General features: G+C 38.4%; 1 protein-coding gene and 1 long non-coding RNA gene across 22 annotated transcripts in view; both read right to left on the bottom strand.

Annotated features, from left to right (window-relative positions):
• FAM135B (family with sequence similarity 135 member B) overlaps positions 1-24,515 on the bottom strand; it is a 286,821-nt gene that overhangs the window by 73,486 nt on the left and 188,820 nt on the right. For 16 of the 21 annotated variants that reach the window (XM_086877994.1, XM_086878035.1, XM_086878004.1 and 13 more), the window contains one exon: positions 23,027-23,106. In XM_086877994.1, the coding sequence (XP_086734120.1) occupies positions 23,027-23,106 (80 nt within the window). Of the gene's footprint in view, positions 1-17,715; positions 17,827-23,026; positions 23,107-24,515 lie in introns of all 21 variants that reach the window. The other 5 variants (XM_086878090.1, XM_086877989.1, XM_086878056.1 and 2 more) reach the window with 1 other exon arrangement.
• On the bottom strand, positions 6,087-7,488 carry LOC111925162 (uncharacterized). Its single transcript, XR_002862085.2, has 2 exons — positions 7,314-7,488; positions 6,087-6,717 (listed from the first exon to the last, which is right to left on the bottom strand). It is a non-coding gene; the product is annotated as an uncharacterized LOC111925162 (long non-coding RNA).

Below are 24,515 nucleotides of genomic sequence, written 5' to 3'. Positions count from 1 at the left end.
ACACTTGCAGGCCACAGAATTTTGGTATATTTAGAGGAAATTAAGGCACGTAAGTATTCCTCACATGAGGAGTAGGCTATATTTCCAGAACCTAAGCAAGCACTGTGCTGCAAAATATCAAGCAAAGGAGATCAGAAAACCTTGTGCAAATATCCCTGTTTATCTAACTTTCTTTTTTTCCTTTACCATCTGTTGGAGCCATATGCCTTCTTAAATAAGAGCTAATTATAGGTCCCCACCAATACTAATCAAATAGTGGGAACTGCTGCAAATTTCAACTGGAATTTTCATTCCTCCTTGATAAAAATTCCTCCAAACCAGGTTCTGAGAGGTTTAGCTTTTCTCTGGTTTTCTGAACTTAGGTACACAGCAGTTAAAGCTGTCACACTCATGTCCGTGTTAACACATGGGAGAAATTGATAAAAAGTTGTGGAAGTAGTAAAAGCTAAAGTACAAGAGCTCAAGTAATTGTTTTCTGCTCCCACCAAGCACAATAGGTGTGGTGACTCTGGGACAGAAAACTATTGTATCTAATAAATACCCACTGCCACATTCTGGAGCAGAGCTCCTGGTGATTTGAGTTTTCCTTCCCTGCCCCTGTGCTGCTGTAGTGGGTGAAAGAGAGGAAAGAAACAACCCTGACACAAAATCATCTGGCTTTTAGCACTGAAGAACTGGAGAAAAGATAGATGCAATACTAAAATTAAATTCTGGAAGAGAGATTCCTGCCTATTTAGAGAACAATATATCTCCTAATGAGCTCAAAAAAGGCGAGACTTCACTTTCGTGTCCAATGAGCATTTGTATAAATGTCCATTTGTATAAATGTCAATTTGTAGCATTCAGGCAAATGTTTTATAACTGCCTCCAGTGTCAACATTATTCTGCTTTGCTGTGTAATGTGAAAAGACAAAAAAACACTGAAGGATAAAAAAAAAATAATCCAGTCCTAAATATGGCAAATGAACAGTTGAAGTGCCTTTTGAAAACCCCAAACACTAAATAGCTCTTTCAGCATCACAAGACTCTGGCAATTTCAGACTGTTGTACTGACCTTCCAAGAAGTTTAGAACTATTCTAGCAGAAATAAAGACTAATAAAAGAAAATGAAATAAAAGTGAAATTAAAATAATATGGTTTTAATTCATTCCACCCATCAGGTAGAGAGCTATTTCCCATTACAATCACCAAGAGCTCCTTGTGTAAATGAGGGGTACACAAAGAAGAAAGAAATCACTTCCAGAATTTAATTTCAACTAGTGTTTTCTTCTGGCTACCAATGGGAAAATTCTCTTCCACTTTTCTTACTACTGTTCACATAATGCTTTGGCAGCTGGGAAACCCCAAATTAGAGGTCCAGAAATGTAAGAGCTGAAGTACATAAAAGTACAGCGACTATCTGTAAGAGCTGAAATATACAAAAGTGTGACTATCTGTAAGAGTTGAAATATACAAAAGTGTGACTATGTGTATTTTACAGACAAGCACAGGTATTTCATTAATGCACTGGTTATTCTCTTAGTGTCTCACAGAATATCTGGCACCATCTCATCAACACAACAGCTACAGATTCAAAAAGAAAGGCCCTGAGTTAAAATCCCAGACCTTAAGTCAAACTGGAAAATCAAGATTTCCCTGATGTATCTGTAACACTTTGAATGGTATAGATTGGGAACCAAATGCTTTCTAATGTGCTATCTCAATGCCTCCTGTGTTCAAGAGGTGATGGATGGAAATTGTGCATTTACCAAACTTTTATCTTGAGCACTTTGGCCAGCTGTACTTTACCCAGAGGGTAAATTACGTTGAATATAAACAATATATAAATAAATATAAATATATATACTATAAAATATATAATAAATATCTATATAAATATATACATATAAATAAAACATTTTGTGACAGTCTAATAAAAAATGTGAGTAGAAATCTAATCTGTCACAGGTAGGATGTAGTTCCTAACATTCCATTCTAAAATAAAAATCCTGAGGATTCAAAGTGAAGGACCTCAGATTTCCACTGAAAGAAACCAGCAACTCTGCATCAGGAAAAAAAATATATACAAAAGGCTTCAAGGTCCTACAGATCTTTCCTCGCAGTGTACAATGTCAGTAATGAGGTATTTCACATCCTTTCTGTGATTAATTTCAGAGTTAATTTGGGTTAATTAGCCTGATATCTCAGCTGTAGCTAAGACAGGGTCTTTTATTCTATAGGCTGCAGGTTAATGTTCAGTGTGATGTTCCAGGGGGGTTTGTCACACCCAGAGCTGTAAAAGGATCCCTCTACATTAAGTTTTTAACATCCCACTGGGCCTGTGCAGATCCCTTACTCATTCATGAGTGACCTGATCCTACTGCCCAGGTGGTCTCTGATTCTGATCACTAGATTTGGTATTTATATATAACGAGAGAAAAAGGAGAAACACATCCAGTCCTTACTTGCCCATAAAAATGTGGAAGAGCTCTACAAGTCCCCAGGTCAAGATAATGCACTCTAAAATAGATGTTCCTCTCCTGACCCAAGTTCTTTCCATAAATTACAGTACAGTTCTTGCTCTGGAGACATCTCACATGTACAGTGTTGGTTTCTCAAGGCAAAGAAATTACAAAACAGTCTCCAGAAAGGAAGTGAACATGATGGAGGCTGGCAGAGTCAGACCACAAGTGAGTTGTGTCGAGGCCTCATGTTTTCAACACCAGTGTCATCAGAACCCTTGAAGCAGACAGGTGTCACTTAACTAGTCAAGAAAAACTATACAAAGACAATTTTATCTTCTTTCTAACGAGGCTAAAAGAACAAAAAATTCTCCTAATACTAACCCACATGCACACAAAAATAAAATTCATTTCCTTTTGGTGGGAAACAATTTCTGTTGAAAATAAAGCCAATACCATTATGAAATGTCTTCCAAGTAAGTAAACCATACTGCTAATCTGCCACAGGAACTGTTTCCAGAAGCCATAAACTCCATTGAAACCCAATCTTCTTATGTTTGTTTTGTATCCTTTAAATATTCCTTTGAGCAGTTATTTTTAAATTTCCCATCCAGCTAAGATGTGAGACTGCTCCTTTCCTAGGTCAGCCAATTCTTGCCTGGTTAGAGATTTAATTGCTATTTATGCAGCTCAGCACAAAAATACATTTTTTTTTATTCTTTTTTTTCTTGTTTATTTGCTTCTCTGTTGTTTCTCCAATTAGATTCCATCAAGCTCTGCCACCACATTGGTAATTGTTTTTTGGTTATTTGTTTGTTTGTTTTTGTGGAGTTTTTTGTTTGCTATTTTTCTTTTTTTACTTTTTTTGTTACGCAGATCATCTCAATTGAAATCCTCAGGCTTCATCTGTATCACACAGACATAAATCAGCAAGGAACCAATCCTTCTTTGTCAAGGTATGTCAGGCAAGAGCCATTTGGGTTTCTGCCTGGGGTTTCACTAAACTGCATTGCTTTCTCCCTTCCTGTTATGTGCCAGAAGTATCATTAGCTGTTCTCTTTCTTTGGATTGTTTTCTTGTAAGCCCATTCATTGATTGCCTTCAGACTGAGTGAAGGGGCACTCAAAAAAAGAATCTCATATTTCTTTTTGAGCAGTCTGGGTTTTATTTGGCATAAATTTTGCATACACATCAGAGTTCTGCAGTGAGCTCTTAAATGGAGTAACCAACATAAGATAAAGTGCCTTGAATCTAACCCCACCTGCCTTTCACAACAAAACTCATCTAAGAATTTGAAAATGAAATGGGCCAAATCCTCTTGATCAAAAAAAATCTCATAGAACCTCCCCTGCACTAAAATTTTTAAATGCCTTTACCTCCCCAAGTAAAACAAAGGTGCCAGAAAAGGCTTTATAGCCACTATAGACAATAATCTTGCGCAAAGTTATGGTCAGCTGCTCAAGGTAATCCTGAAAATCAAACCTGGGGAGGAACCCATAGAATGGTTTGGGTAGGAAGGGATCTCAGATCTCCAGAGAGATCTGGATCCCTGTGCTACCTTCTGGAGACCCATGAGGCAAATCACGAGGCAACTCTGTGCCTCAGTTTCCCACCTTCCCAGCTTCTCCTTTGCTTTGTCTCTCATTTAACCAGTTTGCACTTGGAGAGCTGAATGTTTATTCAGTATTTACCACATTACTTTCAGCTGATGTATCTTGTCTGAGATATACTGATGAGCTGGGATGAGAGCCTTTTATGGCTCCCACAAGGAATAAATTGTGCCAATATTTCCTTAGATATTTTTGCCTAGTGACAACCATGCTTTTCTTTGTCTAAATTTATCCATCAACATTCCCAATAATTTTGAAAGTAACAGCTCCAAGTGCAGTCTGTGGAGACAAGCTTAAGCTGATAATATTCAGGACATGATTTACAAAGTTGGAATTGAAGTCCATTTCCTGGAGGCATTACAACTTCTTCCAGAGTTCAGAGAAGACAGCAGGAGAGATTGTGTTGCACCTGCTTACAGCTATCTCCCTTCCTAACTTCTAAACCCTTTCCCAAAGAATGATAGCATGAATAATATACATTCAAATGGCACAACTTTGGAAAAAATATCATTTCTGCTGTTAGAGCTAAGAGAACTCAGTGGTAGGAAGGCCTGAGAGAAGCACTGGAAATTCCATCTAGAAAATCAGAGAATCTCAGGATCACAGAATTATCAGGCTTGGAAGGGACCTCAGAAGATTATCTAGTGCACTCCCCTGCCAAGGCAGGTTGCACAGGAGTTCATCCAGGTGGGTTTTAAATGTCTCCAGAGAGACTCCATGACCTCTCTGGGCAGACTGTTCCAGTGCTCTGCCACCCCCAATGTAAAGAAGTTCTTCCTCATGGTGAAATGGAATTTCCTGTATTTTAGTTTCACTCCTCATCCTGTCTCTGGAGACCATAGAAGGGTCTGGCACCATCCTCTTGGCACCCACCTTGGAGATATTTGTTTGCATCGAGCCTTATTCTTCTCCACAACCAAACAGGCCCAGCTCCTGCAGTCTCTCCTCTAAAAGATGCTCCAGACCCCTCATCATCTTTGTGGCATCTGATGAACCCTGGCCCATGTCTTTCTGGAACTGAGGAGACCAGAACTGGGCACAATATTCCAGCTGTGGCATCACCAGGCTGAGCAGAGGGGCAGGATCACCTCCCTGGGCCTGCTGGCCACACTTTTCCTGATGCACCCCAGGATACTTTGGGTGCTCCTGGCAGAAAGGACACACTGCCAGCCCAATATTGCACTAATCAGGAAACTATAAAGTAGGGTAGGAAGACTCAAAGCCAGTAAAAACAATATCTCTTCTCTTTTTAATACTTTTACAAATGCCTAAAGCCAAGATGTTATTTTCCATTACCCAGGGAATAGTGATTTAGGTTCAGCTTGTTCTACAGATATTAAGATGATGAAAAAAAATATTACAGTGCCTTTTGAATAAGGCACTTTTCTACATGCCAATGTCCATGCAAGGTCAGCTGTCCTTGAAAATGAGAGCAATGGGAAATCATGTAAGAGTCCATGGATATGAATCACTGGGAAAAGACCAAATGTAAGCTTGTACTTATTCAAAATCAATAAAGGGAATTTAAAGACTTGAGGGGAACATTTCATGATGAAAAAAAAAAAAAAAGAGGGACTTTTTGCCAACTGATTTTTCAAGATTTTCCATCCCATTGACTCTACTTATTTGTGAGCCATCCCTGTAACAAAGATCAGAGCTGGAAGGTGACAGTGTTATTGTGAAACCCCTTAAAAAAATAAAGTTCAAATATGAGGCATGCAGTGCCAGACAAGGTGTTTACACCAGTGCTTTGAGAGGATCTTGTGCTCCTCCTTAATATAAATATATATATTTATATATTTAAAAATACAGGGTTGAGGACAACATAAAACCATGGACCAAATTCTAACTCTGTTCCAGTGACCTCAGCACTAAACTTGACAGCAGACACTCCTGTTACAGCTTGACTATCTACTTGGTCTGGGTTCTGAATAAAAAAAAAGAAGACTAGCTTTTTCTTTGAAAAGGATAAACATCCTTTCTCTAGTTTTTCTTAGTTGCAGCTGAAGTTTTGCATGGAATAAAGGCAATAAGATTCTTTCCAAAATTTAATCCTGCAGAAACTCTGTCTAAATCAGTCAAAATTACAGCTGAATAGCTGGGTGAATTTTAATTTCTACAACCAGATGAATAATTTAAAGCACACTAACATCAACACCTGGTAAATGTTTCTTTAATCTTCTTGCAGTTTTCTTCATTTCTCTGGCTGTAATTACTCAAATTCAACTGGTTTTCTTTCATACTTTTAATATGGACTTCGATGTTTTTTTTAGAAAATACTCTCCCAAGCAAGAACTGCAAGTGCATCAGTTTCAAGAAGATTTCCTGTCAAGCTGGGTCAGCACCTCTGAAGAGAGCTCGTGCTGGAATGGTGACTCTTCCCTCAGTGCAGCTGTGCCTTTCCTGCTTAAGAACACACTTGAGTCATTTGCCATTGGGTCACTTCTGGGAACTCTCTCAAAATATATCAAAAAGGGATGGTTTCACACTCAAGTCTGCAGAGCTGAAAAAAATCCAAAACTGCTGCATTTGTCTAAGACACTTTGTAAGGCTGAGCTCTTCCTAGCTGAGAATGGCTTTTTCCCTTCATGCTGTTCCCTTTCAGCAGTTGTGTATTAAGGTCTACCTTGCACTCAGGTTGTCTCAAAGCTTTCAACAACCAGGATCTGATGGAAAAGACAAGACATTTTGATCAACTCATCCAGTCACAACTGTTACTCATCCTTTCTCTTTTCACTTAACTCCAGTTAATGAACTTTTAAATCAAGAATGCTGCTGAGGTCCCTTGGCCTGTGCTGAATTACACTGGCAAGGATGGGAGTGATATCAAAATCACTGCCTTAAATGTGAGGTTTGAGTCAGTGGAGTATAAAACATGTTATGACTAATCCCCATAGAGGTGCTGCTCCTTCTTGAACTTTTTTGGCAAAACAGGATTTGATAATGTCTCATTTGTTCAAAAACCACTAACACACTATTTTACCCTGTCCCTCATGTTGGAGCAGCCATTTGAATCAAGAAGTGTAAGTGAATACAATCAAATTCCTGTGCAGGAATTGGTTGGCTGCCTCTTGTCTGCATTCCCCCTTTTCCCCTGGTTGCTGATGGACCTAAAACCTTGAAGAACAAGGAGAGAGTTTTATCCTTTTTACCCATGAGTAAATTCTTCATCACTACTCAGTGCTACAAAGCACTTATTTAATCTGTGGCTATCACCCTGTAAGAAAACAAAATACCTCTCCCCACACTTCCCTAAACATACATTCAGCATCTTCTTTTGCCATGCAAGCCATCAGGATTTTGTTTGCAATCGCCAGGCGGGTGAGCTCAGAGGAACAGGCAAACACTCAATTCCATACAATCCACTGGAGTTTTCATTAACTGGCTGGCAAAAGGGAATGTATCTCCTCAGACACCCCCACAACCTTCAGCTGAACACTAAAGCAGGGAGACCTCCCTCTCCTAAAGATGCTTGTCACTAATGAGTCTCAGGGTCCTTGCATAAGCCAATTTCCCATTCCACATAGCAATTATGTAAATGAAGGTGAAGTTCCTGATAATTTCCATTGGTTCCACTTGGCTCACAATTAAAAAGAAGAAAAAACACTGGAAACCTTTCATTTCAGTCTGGGAAAAGAACTGCTTACCCAGACAAAGAAAAAAATAAAAAAGAAAAATTTTAAATGGGCTTTCCTCTTTATCCCAAAAGAACAACAATAAATGGATGAAATACCACTTCCAGATGATATTCAAAATGTTCCCTTCATTGTGTGTAGTCATTCAATTTCCTGTTGCTGCTAACAGCTGCCAAAACCAGGCACTGTCAATGTAAACAGTGACCAATATTCTATACTAAATCTCTTTGACATAACATGAAAGCCTCCAAATTTTCTGAATGGCTTAGAGGCAATGCATTGCATGAATATTTTTATGGCATCTACCACATCCTCACAGTGTGAATTTTCCACCTTTACCCCTCACAATGCTAATTGTAGTTACTGTTCATGTCTCTTTTGCAGGTGGGAAACTGAGGAAGGGCTTGACTTGGATCTGTTTCCTCAGGAATATTCAGTTAAAGTCAATGTAAATTAGACCTTTGAGGGATATTGAAGACCTGAATCTAAGTGCCTAACATTGGAGAGGAAGCCTGTTAGACAGCAGGAAATAGAAATCACATTTCATAGTTCAGCAGCAGTATGAACTCCTTTTTCTCCTCTTCCTAACATTGTAGAAACTTCTACCACTGGAAATAATAAAATAAAATAAAAAAAAAATCTGAAGTTTAATTTCATCTCATTAAAACCTAAAACTCAATTAAAAAAAAAAGAAATTAAAACCCCTAACTTTCCAACTGTAATGCTCAAAAAAGAGAAATTCAATGTAGAAGTCTAAACCTCTGTTTTTGCTTCCTGTGTGCAACACTAGGACAGAACCACACAGTCTTCCCTTGGATCCCATTAGAGATCCTTTGTAGAGTCTTCCAACCTAAGCCTGGAGCCTCTGAACTCTGGTGAGTGTATTTTCAATCACATATTATTATACCTAGTAACACAGAAATCCTTATTGTGTTGTTTATACCACAGAGTTTTCATCTCCCACAAATATAACACTACATTATTAGTGTTTCAATGGCATTATTACACTACTTTTCACTGCCCAAGACAGGAGGAAATAACCTTTGATATTTTTGGGAAGGTCACATGGGGAAAACTGAAATACTGAGATCCACATACATCTTAGAGATTACTGATGAGGTTCCCCAGATCCACCTCATATCAGCACTGCCCTTTGGTAGTACCCACTAGTCTTGATCAAAATTTTTAGGATGGGATCTATCTCATTTTGGTCACAGGAAGGGTAAGCAACAAAGCTGATTTTTTTTTTTTTTGGTCTTTTGTTATTGTTGTGGGGGTTTTTTTGCTTTTGTTTTATTTTGTAATATCAGTGTCAAGAAATTAAGACATAATCACTGTAACCAAAAATGTCCTTCAAACATGTGGAATGAAACCCTACTTAGGAGGGAAACTTGCACTGCAACTTTAGGCTATTCAGTCTGAGTCCGTGACTACCCAAGTCTGTAATTATTGTTAAGATCATGTGAGAAACTCACATTCCTCCTCCTGAGATGGGGAATCCAATACCAAGACCAGCAGACAGAGAGGCAAGAGATGATTCAAAGTTATGAGAAAATATGCCTATGTATGCAAAACTCAAACCTTAAGCCAAGTGATATTCACCTTTGTAAATGGCTTCTAGGTGAAGAGATGAGATAGAACAGATGGGCTGACAGAAATAGATGAATCCAGGAAATTACTGGATGATTTTAGTCTCCATGACTGGGAGCACTCTCAGCACAACTTGGCTGAACTTGCTGAGACCTTCACCACAGCACCACTACTGCTGGAAAACTTCACACTATTCAGGGGAAAAGAGGAGGCTCAGGGAAACCTCACTCAGTAGTTTCCATTATTTTCCTGGATAAAACCTGACCTCCAGTTATACAGTTTTCCATCTCCTGAGAAGGCTTGCAGGCAAAACTACGCAATCATTGGCCAGCATCTCTGCTGGGTTTTGTGTGGGCTTTTCTGGGGTGAAAATTATGGGAAATAAACTTGGTATGATACCAATAATTGCACAAGAGTGAATGGTGCCAATACTCCCAAGATAACAGCCAGCAAACTTCTCTCAGAGCAGGATGCAATGTGCTGACAAAGAGACATTTTGCACAAGTGCAGGCTTTCAGGAGGGAAGTTAGCTCAGAGAAGGTGTTTATTAGGTCACAGAATGCATCAGGATAGAGCCAGGCTAAAGATCTTCTATACTTTTCTTATTGTGTTTGGCAGTACATACAAATGCTCCTGTTTACCTCACAAGAACTTGGCCTTAAAGCTGAATTAACTCACAGTGATGAGACATGCTGAGATGTGCAGGTGGAAAGTGTTATACAGAAGAGGCAAGACCTAGTAGCTGTTAATGAAAAAATGCTAAATGTCATAAATCAATGTATCTGAGCTGTTTAAAATTGAATAGGTTTTCCTCCCACATTTTAATTGGTTTGCCCTGTTGCTTCTGAAGACATAAATATGCATCTTCCTCTATACAGGACATGCATTAAGATCAAGTTTCCCAGAAAACTGAAGAGCATTTCCCAGTAAACAGGAGGGTGTCATCTGACTAAGAGCAGCCCAAAGGTGTACAGGGTATTAAAAAGAAAAATTTCCACTAAAGTAGTATCTGGCTGCATATGTTGTGCTGCCCAGCTACTGTGCAGAAGGGATGTAACTAAGCTGGTGGGGGAAGTGATTTTCGTTTGAGTTTTAAAGCTCTTTTCCTCTGAACAACCCTTGACTGTGCACTGGTCTCAGCTGGTCTCTGTTTCATACTCACAAATTGTGCAGCCAAGCTTTGATGATTTTGGAACAAGTGAAGCAGAGCAGCCTCACCATGAGGTGTCAGCCTGAGCTCCAAGGGAGCTCTGCATTCATCTGTGCTCACCATGGGACTCATCTCCTGCACCTGGCTCCAGAGGTGTCCATCACTCACCAGACTCTCTCAGAGGAGTCTCCCATGGAGTGCTGGTGAATGGTAATGCTTTTAGCAGGCAGCTAAAAGAGGTAGTTTTATGTTTTCCTTTACACCTAGTAAGAGAACAAGTCCTAGGCCCTCTCTTCCCTTCCTCTCTGTGTCACCCACTCTGGAGTGCTGAGAGCCAGCACCTTTCACCATGCAGTCCTTTACTTCTTGCCATGAAGGACTGTAGTACTGCTGAAACTCCAGAGCCTCTGGAGTCTCAGACTGTCAAAAGCAGAAGTTTTTTCACTGCTGAAGACTTTCCAAATGCATACTAGTAAATTGTGACATGTTAATGTGTAGAGGTTCAGGGAAAAATATGTTCACAAGCAGAATTATTCTCTTAATTTTGGATGTGGTACATTAGCTATGATGAAGTTGCAGCATACTTCCATTTAAGACATCAGCCACATTTAAAAACCTCCCACCTAGAAGAAAGTCAGTGGTTTTAATTACATTAACAGACTTCCAGATTACTGTTATCACTGAGACTCATTACCCAGTCTGTAGTAGAAATAGTAGGTCAAACATTTCCCTCTTTGGATCTGCTGTTTTATTCCCTAAATGTAAACTAACCATAAAAAAGTTTCAAAACCATGAATAATTATCTACCCTCCTGCACTGTCACATATCCAAAAAAAGTAAAAGCTCTTTATATTAAGTAATTAAGTTTCACAGTACCCTTATGATACAGCTACAATTAACCCCATTACACTTATGGGGAAACTAAAACAGAGAGAAGCTGATTGCCCGAGCTCAGAGCAGGGGAAAAAGAGCCTAGCAATGATAGGAGCTAAGGACTAGTAAATCCTCCTGGGTTCTCAACTCCTCCAGCTATCACATTCTACACAGACATGGAGCTCAGTGCTACGAAGACTCAGGGATTTTGTTTCTGTTAAATTCTTTCCTGGGGTTTTGCTTCTGGTATTCACTGGCTTGAGTGACGGCACTGAATGTGGGATATTGGGCATATACACTGGGAAACTACTAGGAAACTACCCACAGTTTCCTTTTTTTGTGTGTTCTTTAGCCAGATGAAGTGACAGTAATGCAGGGAGCTTCTCTACACTATACTTTCAGTCGAGTTTCTTTTGTAACAGCAAGAAATGCTGAAATAATTTTCAGGGACCTAAATATAACAATTTCATGGCTGTTTCTTCTAGCACAATGAGAAAGACTTATTCTTAAGGGATAACATGTTCACCTCCTGTATCATTTTTTTTCTAATTAATTTTGTTTGTTTGCTTTTTGTTTCAATATTAGCTTTTGATACTAGCAGCTGATGCCTGTTAGGTAATGTGCAATATTATTCCTTTAAAGTGAAAAATCAGAAGATAGAGTACCGTCCCTCAGTTACACGCTTTTCTTGTCACGTTACACTTTCTAAATTATCCACAGCATCATAAAATACTCTTGTGAAATAGATCTTTCAAAGTTATAGCCTGCAATACCAGAGTAAAAAAATTATGCCTCAGAGTTTCTGGAGACAGATTTTATCACTTTCTACTGTGACACAGAAAGATGCAGTGAGCTGAGTACTCCACTGAACTCCCCACTTTACATGCAGCCCTCGGAGGAACATTTAAATGTGCGCCGTGTAATTTCAGGGAGTTTTGTGATCTTACCAGTGGAGGGGGTTGTGGTAGCAAATTTTACTACTCATTATGACTTCCCACACAGATATGGAAGGGGAAGAATAAGTTACAACTCATCTGCAGCAGAATGTGAGCTTTTACCACCTGTCTGTAAAGGCTAAGTATGTAATTTTGAACTTCCTTAGTTCCTGTTTCTTAGTGCATCATTTTTATGCTGCAAGCTGCACAATTTAAAATCAAGGTGAGACCATGGGTTTTCCTAACATTCTTCCCCAATCTATCAAAAAGGATAACTTATTTAAGCAACAGCTTATCTAATAAATAACTGGGCTCCATTTAAGCCAATAGGATTGTTTGTAAGTTTTAAGTTATAAATCAGCATTTTACTACAAGTGACTTTACATCAGTCACTGGGGAATGTACCTGCTTCTGACAGATTAGGCCATATTCACAAATATTAGGTTACTTATAGGGTAGAGAAAGTTGTTTGCTCGTGACTTATGAAAGCAGACCTAAATTTACATTATCCTCAATACAGAAAGGAAGAAATAAAAAAAAACAAAATGTGGTTGGGTTCTCTCAAAACCTGCCCCCAAATGTTTGAGCCATTTGGCTTGTAATTGTACTTCAAGTACATCCCATCATTTCTGCAAGTGCAAGGACAGCAGAAATTGTAAATCCCTGCTCAGGATACAACTTGCTGTTAATTCAGGAAAGGGGTGAAAACTTTGTATGAAATCCAAGGCAAAAAGAGTAGTTAAGTGAATATATAAACATACTGATATTACTTCTGTGTGTGAAATCTGTAGGAAAGGAAGTGCTGAGTTTCAGCACTGTCTGCAGGCTCTGTGGTGTCACACCAACAGGAAACACGAGTGTAAAGAGGATGGAGAGAGTCTGAATTGTTCCCCTGTTTCTCAGTATTTTACACAAACCTGATTTACTTTAGGTTCTTACTCACCTGAGCCCTCTACCTTCTTGTTGTAGTTCCACTGACTTCCCAAAAATTCCCTCAATCTTTTTGCTAGAGAGAGAGCAAGATCAGGTCTCGTAGGCAGCAAGGAGCTCAAGGCTGTCATTCCAACCAGATTCCCTCTTATGAAAATGGAACCCAGGCAACAAAGTCTAAAGCAAACCTGGGGTTTTCCTCCATGGACAAATGGTCCAGTGCCAGGGCTGACCAGAGCAGTTTTATCCATCACACCCCATCTATTCAATTTAAACATCCAATTTAAATGTAAGCACGTGAAGGGCAATCTCAATCCAGCAAAAGTGCTTACACCTATATGGACCAATTTGTTTGCACATTTCTTCACACACTTAATGTTATATAAGGCAATTGTAAACAGAAAATTGAAATTTCTGCATTCAAATCCATATTTTTTGTTCGGTCTGACCATGGCAATTCATGTGTAAAATCATAGACTCATAGGATGGTTTGAGTTGGAAGGTACCTTGGAAATTCACCTAATTCCAACCTCATTGCTGTGGTAAAGGACATCTTTCACTAGGTTATGTGGCTAAAAGCCCTCTCTAACTCATTGTATCTGAATTTTTTAGCTTCTTTTAGCAATCAGAAAAAGGAAAAGCAGATGAATACCAATTAAAACTGCATGAGTGGACATCATATGTCTCTGATTACAGCTGCTAGAAAGGCAGTGAGTGTTTCAGTTTTTTCACTACTAAGATATTTACAGAAAGCAGGACAATCCTGATGTGGAAATGGAAAAGAAAATGAAAAACTGAAACAAACGAGAAACCTAACCCAAAAACAATAATCCCAAACCACCTGCCTCTTTTAAAAATTAATATTGAATATACTTCTACAAAGATATGTCACAATTCACATTCTGGAGCTGTGCTCTGCACACAAAGCACTGGCTAAAGCTCGATGGCTTAGGGTGTTTCAGGGCAATAAAAATGTCCCTTTCCGCACATAAAAGAATTCATGCACAAATCATCCATAACTTTCCCCTCTTGTTGTGGCATCATTGCCGTACCTGGAACATAGTTTTTCTTCAGATGGAATATTTTGAGGCAGCTGGTAGAGAGTGTGTCTCTACGCATTTGGATTCATTTTGCTTATCTTACATGTTTGGAAGGTTATTAAATTATATAAATATTTGCATCTCTGAAGCAGTGCCATCATTTTACAGATAAGACACAGCTTTTCCTGCTGTGTGTGCTCCCTGTTTTAACCTCCTGACTGCAGGAATTTTTCAGAGCACTCCCTGTCAGTGATATAAATGGGAAATTAAACCGAGCAGCATTCCTTTGCTATAACAGTAAATTAAGCAAATCCCTCTAAAAGGCCCACATATACACTGGAAGGCACAGAAATTCCTCTAAGTTTTCTAATTTATGGTCACAGCTCATGGATAGCATTAAGCTTCAGAGATACTGACCACAGAGTAATGTCTTGAGATCTGTTAATAGCAGAGAATGTTTTTCTGAACCTCAGATTTAATTCCTGGTTTGTCAAAATTCAAATCCAGCTTTTATTTCTCAGGATATTTTTTGTTCATTTGTGTAATTTATGGTGAAAATAGTCATTGTTTTAGTCTTACAAAATATAAATAAACTACTATATCACTTCCACAACTTCATCTTCAATTAATAAATTACAGTGCCACTACAGAAGGAAAATGCTAATTCACTTTTTACCAAATCCAGCTGAATTTTTTTTTTCCTATTAGTACCAGAAAGAATTTCTAAGAAAAGAATAAGATAGTTGCTCTCACTTTGAAGTCTTCTTGTTCTTTTTTCACCCTGAAAATATCTTCAGGAACATTATTTAAAATCCTGAACCAAGGTGCCATCTTTTATTATTTGCTGGGAAGGACAAGAGCACCATCTCCTTTCTATGTTGACTATGTCACCTTTCCTACCTTTTATTATTACTTGCCTAATTTGCATAGATACATGAAGGCACAAACTGCAATCACAGACTTTTTGTGCCAAGTCTTTTACAAGCACAATGAAAATGTCTCTCTCTGCAAAAGTTCCTGCAACTTTTTTTATAGTAAATGGACAGAAATAGATGTGATTCAACTCATCTTAAAATAGATATGTTAAATTACTCCCTCAAATTACCTGTTTCTCTCCTCTGGCTATAAAGGGAGACTGGTTGATTAGCTTAGGTAGAGACACCCACAGCACAGATTTCAGCACTTAGATAAGATTATTTTTACCCTTAGCCACAGATTTCCAAGGCTTCTTCCATCTCACAGCCTTAACTCAGGTTACAGATGAATTATTGCCTGCCCTTAAATATAGCCTAACATATCATTACAGGACAACTGTTTCCTGTTGGTGTGGAAAGCTTGGTGAAATAAGGTTTGTTATAAAGCTAATTTATAAATCATGCAAAACACCTGCCCCAGGAAAAAAACATTATTACCTCTAGCTGGTGAGAGTATACATAGTTATACTGTAATGAATGAATACTGACTTCTTACTTAACAACTGCTATTTAAACTGACATTTAACTGTCATCTATAGATCTCAGGATACTTAAATCCTAATTTTAAATCCTAATGTTCTGTATCCCATAGTCACTAGGAAATCCTGACCACCTGTATTTTCAAGGAACCATCACTCCTTACAACATCTGCAATTGGTGATGATTTCCTAAGCAGAACACTGGGACATAATCCACCATCCATAAGGTTTTTTAAAGAAAGTCTTGTAGACATTCTTGTAAACACTTGTAGACCCCATACAAAATACAGTTGCTCCTTCCTGAAACCATAATAATTTAGTTGCTACTAGACCCCAAAATCTTTCATTTCAGATGATGCTGACACTTTATATTTATCACCTTGGTTGCGTAGCAAATTCTTTATTGCAGAATTACCTGCTAAATATGAAAGTAAGACATGAAGAGGCAGAGATAAATGAGAATGTAATCATGCTAAATGATTTTGTTTCTGGAGAACCCCCCTAACAGCTCCAGACATGCTGCATGCTCCTTCATATAATCCCTCACACCCCCTATGCATTATCTGCATAAATAGAAGGTCATCTCTTAATAGGGTTTGATTCTTAGTAGGGTGTGATTCACAGCCTTCAACAAAGATGTCTGCCCCATTCTTGTAGGAGTTTAGCTAACTAAAGAATGTAAAAAGCAACTTTTAGACAGACAGAAAGATGACAGCAGAGAAGAGCAGATGACACCAAGCTGGGCAGGAGTGTTGATCTGATGGAGGGTAGGAAGGCTCCACAAAGAAATCTGGTTTCATGGACCTCAATTATATGAAGCAGTGAGGTGGGAGCTCCTCTTTTCTCCCAGTTAACAAGCAATAGCACAAAGGAGATGCCTTCCACTTGAGCCAGGGGATGTGATTTGTTATTTAGTTTGCTCATTTTGACATCCCAGTTTCAAGTACCTTTCTATTGAAACTTTAGTGTTCCAGACTGAGCAAAAAATAAATAAAGATGGAACCAATACTAATAAACAGTGACTTCTGAAAATTTAGGTTCTAAAATCAACAAACCAGAGTTGAATATGCTGCATTTATCCTCATGTACTGAGTTACAAATCCTCTTTAAAGGAAGTTTGAAAACCCAGTTGCTGAAGGTTGAAAATACACATTCTTTGGCAGAGGAACACTCATGCAGACCCTCCAGGGCTAAAATAAGCCTACTTGTAAAGTGCAAAGACAACATTTTTCATGAACTCATTCAATGAATAATCATTTTCATATTTAAATGTTTGAAGAGACTTGTTTTAATTTTGAAATATTATCTTTAGCATATTTATATTTAGAATAAATGGAGATGTTATATTTCTAAAGGAGACACCATAATTTTAAAATTGCTTGATCAAAAAGTTCACAATGTTTTCTCCCTCAGTGTGAATTTTGATTAAAGCTGTGCATTTCTGAGAGGAATCCTCTATCTTAACCTTGCCTTTTGACATTTTCAATTAGCCTCATGGAAAGAATTATATAAAACTACCTCTCTACCCATGCACAGATTCAGTGATGATAAAAAGCAAGATGTCTCATTAATTTCCTTGTACAAAGGATCTTAACATAAATACAGTCTCTTATCACAGATTTGTTCTGTAAACCAAGGTTCATTTCTCAGACATGCTGAAATTGAGATGATGGAATAACTGTTCTTCTTGGGGTCAGCAGAATGTTTTCTTTCTTAAATGCTTAATGCTTTGTTAAAATAAACAGAATCTATGTTTTTTAGAGTGTTTATTTCTGTTTCTAAACTCATTGCCAGTTCCCTAAAATCCTTGTTAGAGAATTCATATCTGAAAAGAATTCTGTTCTTCAGAAACTTGTGTGAGCAAATACTAATTTGCTGTGTTTATATAGCTCCATAGCTGCCACTTCATATATGTATTCCAAATATTAATTCAGGTGGCAAAAATCTCTGAGTAAAGCATGGGATATTACAATAGCACACAGTTTTTCATCAATGCAGGATACCAGAAAACTGTTGTCTGGGTGCAATTTACCTACTGAATCTGTGTAAGGGACTCACCAGTGTTTAGAGAAGTGCTGGATTTTAAAGGAATTTCAAGACTGAAATTTACATCAGAATGAAGACAGAAAAAAATCACTGTGTGGGGAAATTGAAGGCATATAAGTGAACCTGGAAGAAAAGAGAGCTCTGTGAAGGCCAGTTCATACTGGAGTGGTAGGTCTGAAGCAGCTGCATGGCCAATTTAACCCCAAAGGTGAAGTTCAGCCTTGGCCCCAAGCACCAGAAGTTCTGTGTTGGCTCTCTGTAAATCAACAGCTGGATTCTGTCCCAGCCAGGCCTTCAGGTGACCACTGATGTTGAAATTTTGTGTTTCAGACTGGCTGTCCAGGGGAAGAGGCTTGTGGTGTGTGTTGGTGCTTGCAGACCCTTCCTGTTTTGGCTTTCTCCACTGATCAGGTCTCAGATTTGGGTTGGATGCTGTTCAGCATCTCCAGCACTGTGGGACTGACTCCATTTCCATCTGAGTGATCTGACCCAGCTTCTGGAGGGGGGAATTGAGGGTTTCCAACTTAGCTGAGGATCTACAATGGATCTTGTAGCCACAAATACTTTTCAGCTTCCATTTTTGAGGCATTTATGAAAGGCCTTGACTAGAAGATGATCGAGACATGCACACAGAAAGTATCGTGTTTCTTTCTGTTTCTTTCTCCTTTCCTCTAGGAATATCATGGAATTATGTTTAGATTTTGAATTAACAAGTCTTAAAATGTCTGATCATAGAATCATAGAATGATTTGGGCTGGAAGGGACCTTAAAGATCATCTCATTCCAACTTCCCTGCCATGGTCAAGGACAGCTTCCACTAGACCATGGCCACATCCAATCTGGTCTTGAATGTTTCCAGGGATGGGCTCATGTCTTATGACCTCACAGCTGAAGTTTTCTAAGACAACTCATCCCCAAAACACCTTCTCTCACAGTGGTGTGCCCTCTGGATATAATTTGTATTTATCAGATATGCTTTATTTTATATATAAAATGCCTGTTTATTTTCAGATTACTTTTAATAAGCTTTGAAAATAAAACCAAGTGTTTGCTAAAGTATAAATTTCTACCCCTTTTCTTCATACTTCAAAACCAGTAGCCTTACCTTCACTTAATGGAGGAAGAAATTACCTTTCAAGAAGTTATTGAAACTAATGACTGCAATTTCACACTGTTCCACAAGTCACAGTGCTGTTTCTCCTTAGTCTAATGAGCAACTAACTGCAACTGTTTGTTTTGACTGCATTAAGAAGCCATTTACAAGAAAAGGCTTCTCTTTAATAATCGAAGCAGAATTCCTTCACTGGGAACTGCTCTGAGATAGTCAAACATTAATGAATAGATAAAGATCACTGCTTGATTATTAAAAACAGGCACAAACAGTTAATTATGGAGATCAGAAATGCGAATAACCCTTCAATGTATGTCTTAGGTGAAAGGTAGCCACAGCCTTAATGTTATTTAAATAATTTAATTTATAGGAAAAATAATTCAGTGTGGGTTATCATGAACTTGTACAGTTTAGACAGAGGTCACAGCAGTGTTCTTTTTTTTTAGGGACATGGGTTAGTGGTGGACTTTAATGTGTTAGGGTAATGGTGGGACACATTCTTAAGAGATCTTTTCTAACCTAAATGATTCTATGATTCCACGATTTTATGATACTCCTACTATTTTATTTCTTCTTTGCATACCACAATTGAAATTGTGCTCCTTCTTGTCATCTAAAGTCAGGAATTCCATTTTATGAAAAAACATAAAATTGTGGGTACACAATTTTGCATCACCAATAAAGAGTTAATGTGTAATGTCAATCACAGCTACTTTTTCTTGACTTGTCTAGAAGAAATATTGTGTCTTATTTTTTATGATATATTTTATGAAATATTGCATCTTACCTCCTATGAGAAAAATTAAGAAAGGACCACATTCCTTAGCTGTCCTTGGCTTTCTGAACTTTTAAACAATAACCCAATTTAATTTACTAAAAGTAGAATTCTGTGGTCTAATAAAGATTAGCACAGCCAGTGATAATTTTTCTTAAATACCTCATATTATTTGTAATTACATTTTCAGGTCAAGTTTTCTAAAATATTTGTCTATTTGGAGTATCAAGAATTGTTTATTTTTTTTTCTTAATGTTCACCCAGCAAAGCATTTCTTTGGCCTGTAAGGTAAACAAGTAGGCAAACTGGTAGCAAATGAGTATTGCTGGTTGTAGCATGGGAGTGAGGCATAGTGGGTTGAAAACTTACAAAAAAACCAATTTCAGCTTTCACTATTAAAGAATAATTCTATTTCAGTAAGGCAATGCATTCAAGTGGTGTGCAGACTACTGCAAAACACAGCTGAGGAGATGAAAATTCATATTCTTTTTGAGACTGGGTTTATCAGGCATCTTCAATGTTGTAATTCACCCTCCGAGTCTCTGTTGGCAGTAATGCTGCCAATATTTATCCCATGCAAACCATCTTCTTTAGCTTGTCCTCTTCTGTACTGTTCTGGTCTGCATTTCCCCCTCTTTCATACAGTGTGGAACATCAAGATGAAACAGCTAATCCTAACTGTTTCTGAGCACTGCTCTTTCTCCCAGTGTTTTGAGGAATGACCTTGTGTGCTTAAGAGCAAAAAAAATGTTTTAAATACATATATTTAAGATAATCTCCTGCAGTATTTCAGCTTGTACCTGTAGCCTGGAAATCAATGAATGACTGCAGGATCATTACTTCTATGAATCCTTTCCCCAGACAGGAAGCTGAATTTCATGGGATACAAAATCTACATGACAGCAACTAAAGCCTCTGCACAACAAGCCTTATTCCCTCTCTTTTTCATTACTAAAAAATGAGGAGCATAATCTGGAACATAAGTCCTGTGAGGAGCAGATGAGAGAGCTGGAGTGGTTTAGTCTGGAGAAAAGAAGATTCAGGTGAGATTTTATCACTCTCTACAACAACTTGAAAGGAGGTGAGGGTCAGTCTCTTCTCCCAGACAACTTGTGATAGGACAAAGGGAAATTTCAGGTTGAATATAAGGAAAAAAAAATCCTTCCTTGAAAGAGTGGGTAGGTATTACAGGCTCCCAGGGGAAGTGGTGGAGTCACCATCCCTGGAAGTGTTCAAACGACAAGTGTTACTCCACTGTAAGGTTTAGTGGGCAAGGTGGTGTTCAGCCCAAAGGTTGGACTTAATCTTGGAGGTCTTTTCCAAATTTTATGACTGCATGTTTCTGTGCAAAGTCCCCAGATACCAGTCATGTCTTGTCTTTAGGGAAACACACCTTGCTAAGAATGCTTGGGAGTATGAATGAAATGTGTGTTTTTATGAATATTTTTATGTTCACAGCATATTCCTGTTCATGCACCCTGAGTCAACACAAGCTAATGGTCAGCACTGGGGACATAAGTGACCACACCACAGGGGCTCCTGGGCTCCAGCACAGCTCTCCTGTCATTTGACTGAGCCACACAGCCCATTCTCTTCCTAAATTCCTAAATTTTACCCAGGATATGGATAAACTGTGCACCATATAGTAGGTGACCAAGGCTCTCTGTACAACCTGTCAGTCCTGTGCCATGGATGGAGTTCTTCCTGCACACCTGGTCACCACCAAGGGACCACCTAGTACAGACTTCAGCTTTCCCTCTGCTGAATTATTGCAAACTATGGGGATTTTTGCCTCTGTTGCTGAAAACATTTAATGGGAAGCAAACACTGCTAATGCTGTCAGTTCCCAAGGTTTTATTGTAAATCCTGTACGTTTAATAAAAATAAAAAGCCATGTGCATTGGAAGATAAATACTGCCTCTTATTTATTTTATATACTTACATATTTTATATATTTTATTACTGCATATATTCACAGATTTTACTTTATGAATTTGCATAATCATTTCCAAAATATATTCTCAGTTTTCACAGATCCTACGAACCCGATAAGGGAAAGATTAAAAATACATCCTTTAAACCAAACTCATGAATTCCACTTATTTTATAGTCACTCTTGCTGGTGAGGTAGGAGTTTATTCACAATTTTATATCACCCTTGTTTTGTTGTGATGCTATTTTAACAGGAGTGTCTTATTGAAACATGCACAGCAATTGAATTAGCCCTACCCCAGCTATCCACATACTGAGAGAGATCAGTGGCACGAAAAAAACCCACACTATGGCCTGTGTAACTTTAAGTCCAGTCCCATTAAATAACGCTCTCTTGCAGATCTATGAAATCAATTAGGAAGTACTTGCAAAGATAGCCAAGGAGAAACTGTTTAAAGCCTTAATGGCTTAAATATCCCTTGTCTTGATGTTAGCCCTATAAAGCTATTAGAGCCCAGTCTGGATTGTATTATCACCATGAAAGTCAGCTGTTAATCCTGTAACTGCACTGCCAGCCTCACCTCTCCCCTGCCCGTGTGTCTACGTGAATTGTTTCCAGAAGAGTGAAAGAATCTTCACTATCTCTCAGTGCTGAAGATGTATGAGGGAGAAGAAAATATTATTTTGTAAAAAAAAAGTAAATATAAAATATAGATTATTCTGAACAGGAGTAGTTTGGCTTTGTTATTGTTTGTTACTGAGGTTTTTTTTTTTGCCCCAAGGAAAATTCTAGCTGCCTTCACAGGAGGTTATTTCATTAGTATAAAACTACATATGCCAGAAACTGCTGTAACTTGAGGACATTTCCAGAGATCAAAGGAACTCCAGAAGATTCTGGATATGCCAAGGGAAAATTACACTGGAATATGTTGTAAAATAATATCGTTTCTTCCTTGAGGATTTTACACAACAAGATGTTTTTCCAAACCTAGATTAAATTATTTATGTATTCATTGATACTCCAAGGAAATCTCTTTATTCAGCTTTTAAGTTTGGGATTTTTTTTAGGTGATTTTCTCAGGTTTTGGTATAACTATTTGTGTTTTATAAAACTTGTCTAATACTTTTGCATTTTAATTGAACCAGACTCCCAAAATGAACAATATTTTTTTTATTCTTATTTATTTATTTTTAAAAAAAGAAATAAAAGAAAACCTTAAATACATAAGTAATATTAAACTGGAAAATTGTCAGCAAGGAGCCACATATAAGAGACATACTTTCAAATCAGATGGTGAGAATTTCCTCTGCTTTTCTGGAAGACACAAGCCCAATACCACACACAAATCCTCACCCAACTAGAGATGAGCAACTACTGATCATTAGGAAAAACCAGCCTGATCCAAATCCAGGCTCACCTGTTCCCCACACAGAGTCTCCATCCTACCCCACCTGCAGCCATTCACATTCCTCTGGGAATTATTCATTAATAATAACCTGCTTACCTGTCTGTCCTGCAATCGTGGCAAACAGCCTGTGGGGAATCCTGGATGGGATCTTCAGTCCAGCTCTTATCTGGTAATACCTGGAGAGAAAGGATGAAAATTACACACTGCTAGAGAAGTGACCTCTTGATCCAACCTAAAGTTCTGAGAGCACATCCTGGGCATCTGCACTCAAAAGAGAGAACAGGAATGAGAGATCAGGCTCAAGAGAACAAGCATGCTCAGGATCTTCTCTTCTGCTTTCTAGCTTTAATTAAAGTGGGTTGAATCTGGCCCATTCTATTTTGCACCAGGCAGAGTGGACACAATGGCCATGTGTGAATAATGAATAAAGATTATGAAAAGCATTTGGCCCCCTGCAGGAAAAGGAGAAACATCCATGATAAAAGACCCTGAGATCAGACAAGGAGTGACAAAAAACTTAATACAAAACAAACAACCAAATAAAAAACAACCAGAAAAAAAACCATAACAAAAACAAGCAACAAAAAACTTCAGTGTAAAGACAAGTGTAAAGAAGTGCTAATCTCACATCTAAGAACATTCAAACTATGCACAGTAGTTATCACTCTGCTGCTCCATGCTGATTCTACTTTATCAAGAAAATGTTAGCATTTATCATTTGCCCAGAGAAGGTGTGGAGTCTCCCTCACTGGAGATACTTCAGAACAGTCTGGACACAATCCTGTGCCATGTGACCCTGGGATGACCCTGCTTGAGCAGGGAGGTTGGATCAGATGGCCCACTGTGGTCCCTGCCATTCTGTGATTCTGTTAATTATATCTAAACCAGCTGTATTCTGGTTGTTTTCTATCCCATAGGGGATCCCTGCATCAGGTGAAGGAAGAAAGAAAAAGAAAACATCAGCAATTTCACTGGTTTAAGTCACACATAGAATCAGAATATCCTGAATTAGAAGAGAACCACAAGGATCATCAAGGCTAACTTCTGGCCCTGCACAGTTGACCCCAAAAATCCCTCCATGTGTCTGAGAGAATTGTCTAAACTCTTCTTGAACTCTGGCAGGTTTGGTGCTGGAACCACTTCCCTGGGGAGCCTGTTCCAGTCCCCAAAATATGAGCTCAGTCTAAACAGGGAAAAACTCATGTTAGTCTTCCTTCATCACCACTCCCATGGATGAGGAATACGAGGCAGTGTTCAGTACAGTCCCAATCCAGGATTTTGTAATTCAGGCTACCTCCACCTCTTTGCAGACCTCCCACTGTAACACCATGTTGGTGCCAGTCTCTCTCTGTATTTTCCCTCCTTTGGTCTCTTTGTTTATAAATTCCTTTAACTCACTAGTATTTGCAGATAGTTTTGGCCTGATTTTTGTCCTAGGCTCTAAATGCAGAAGTCTTTTCCAACCTGAACCATTCTGCAACTTTATGAAAACACCAAGTTGTCTGTGAACTCCTGTATTAACATCTGACACGATGACCAATAAAATCTTTGCTAAGTGTGTAATAGTGAATGAACTAGATCTGTC

This window comes from Cyanistes caeruleus, chromosome 1, assembly GCF_971803275.1.
Source record: "Cyanistes caeruleus chromosome 1, bCyaCae1.hap1.1, whole genome shotgun sequence".
Lineage (NCBI taxonomy): Eukaryota > Metazoa > Chordata > Aves > Passeriformes > Paridae > Cyanistes > Cyanistes caeruleus.
This window is presented reverse-complemented; position numbering and strand designations above follow the sequence as displayed.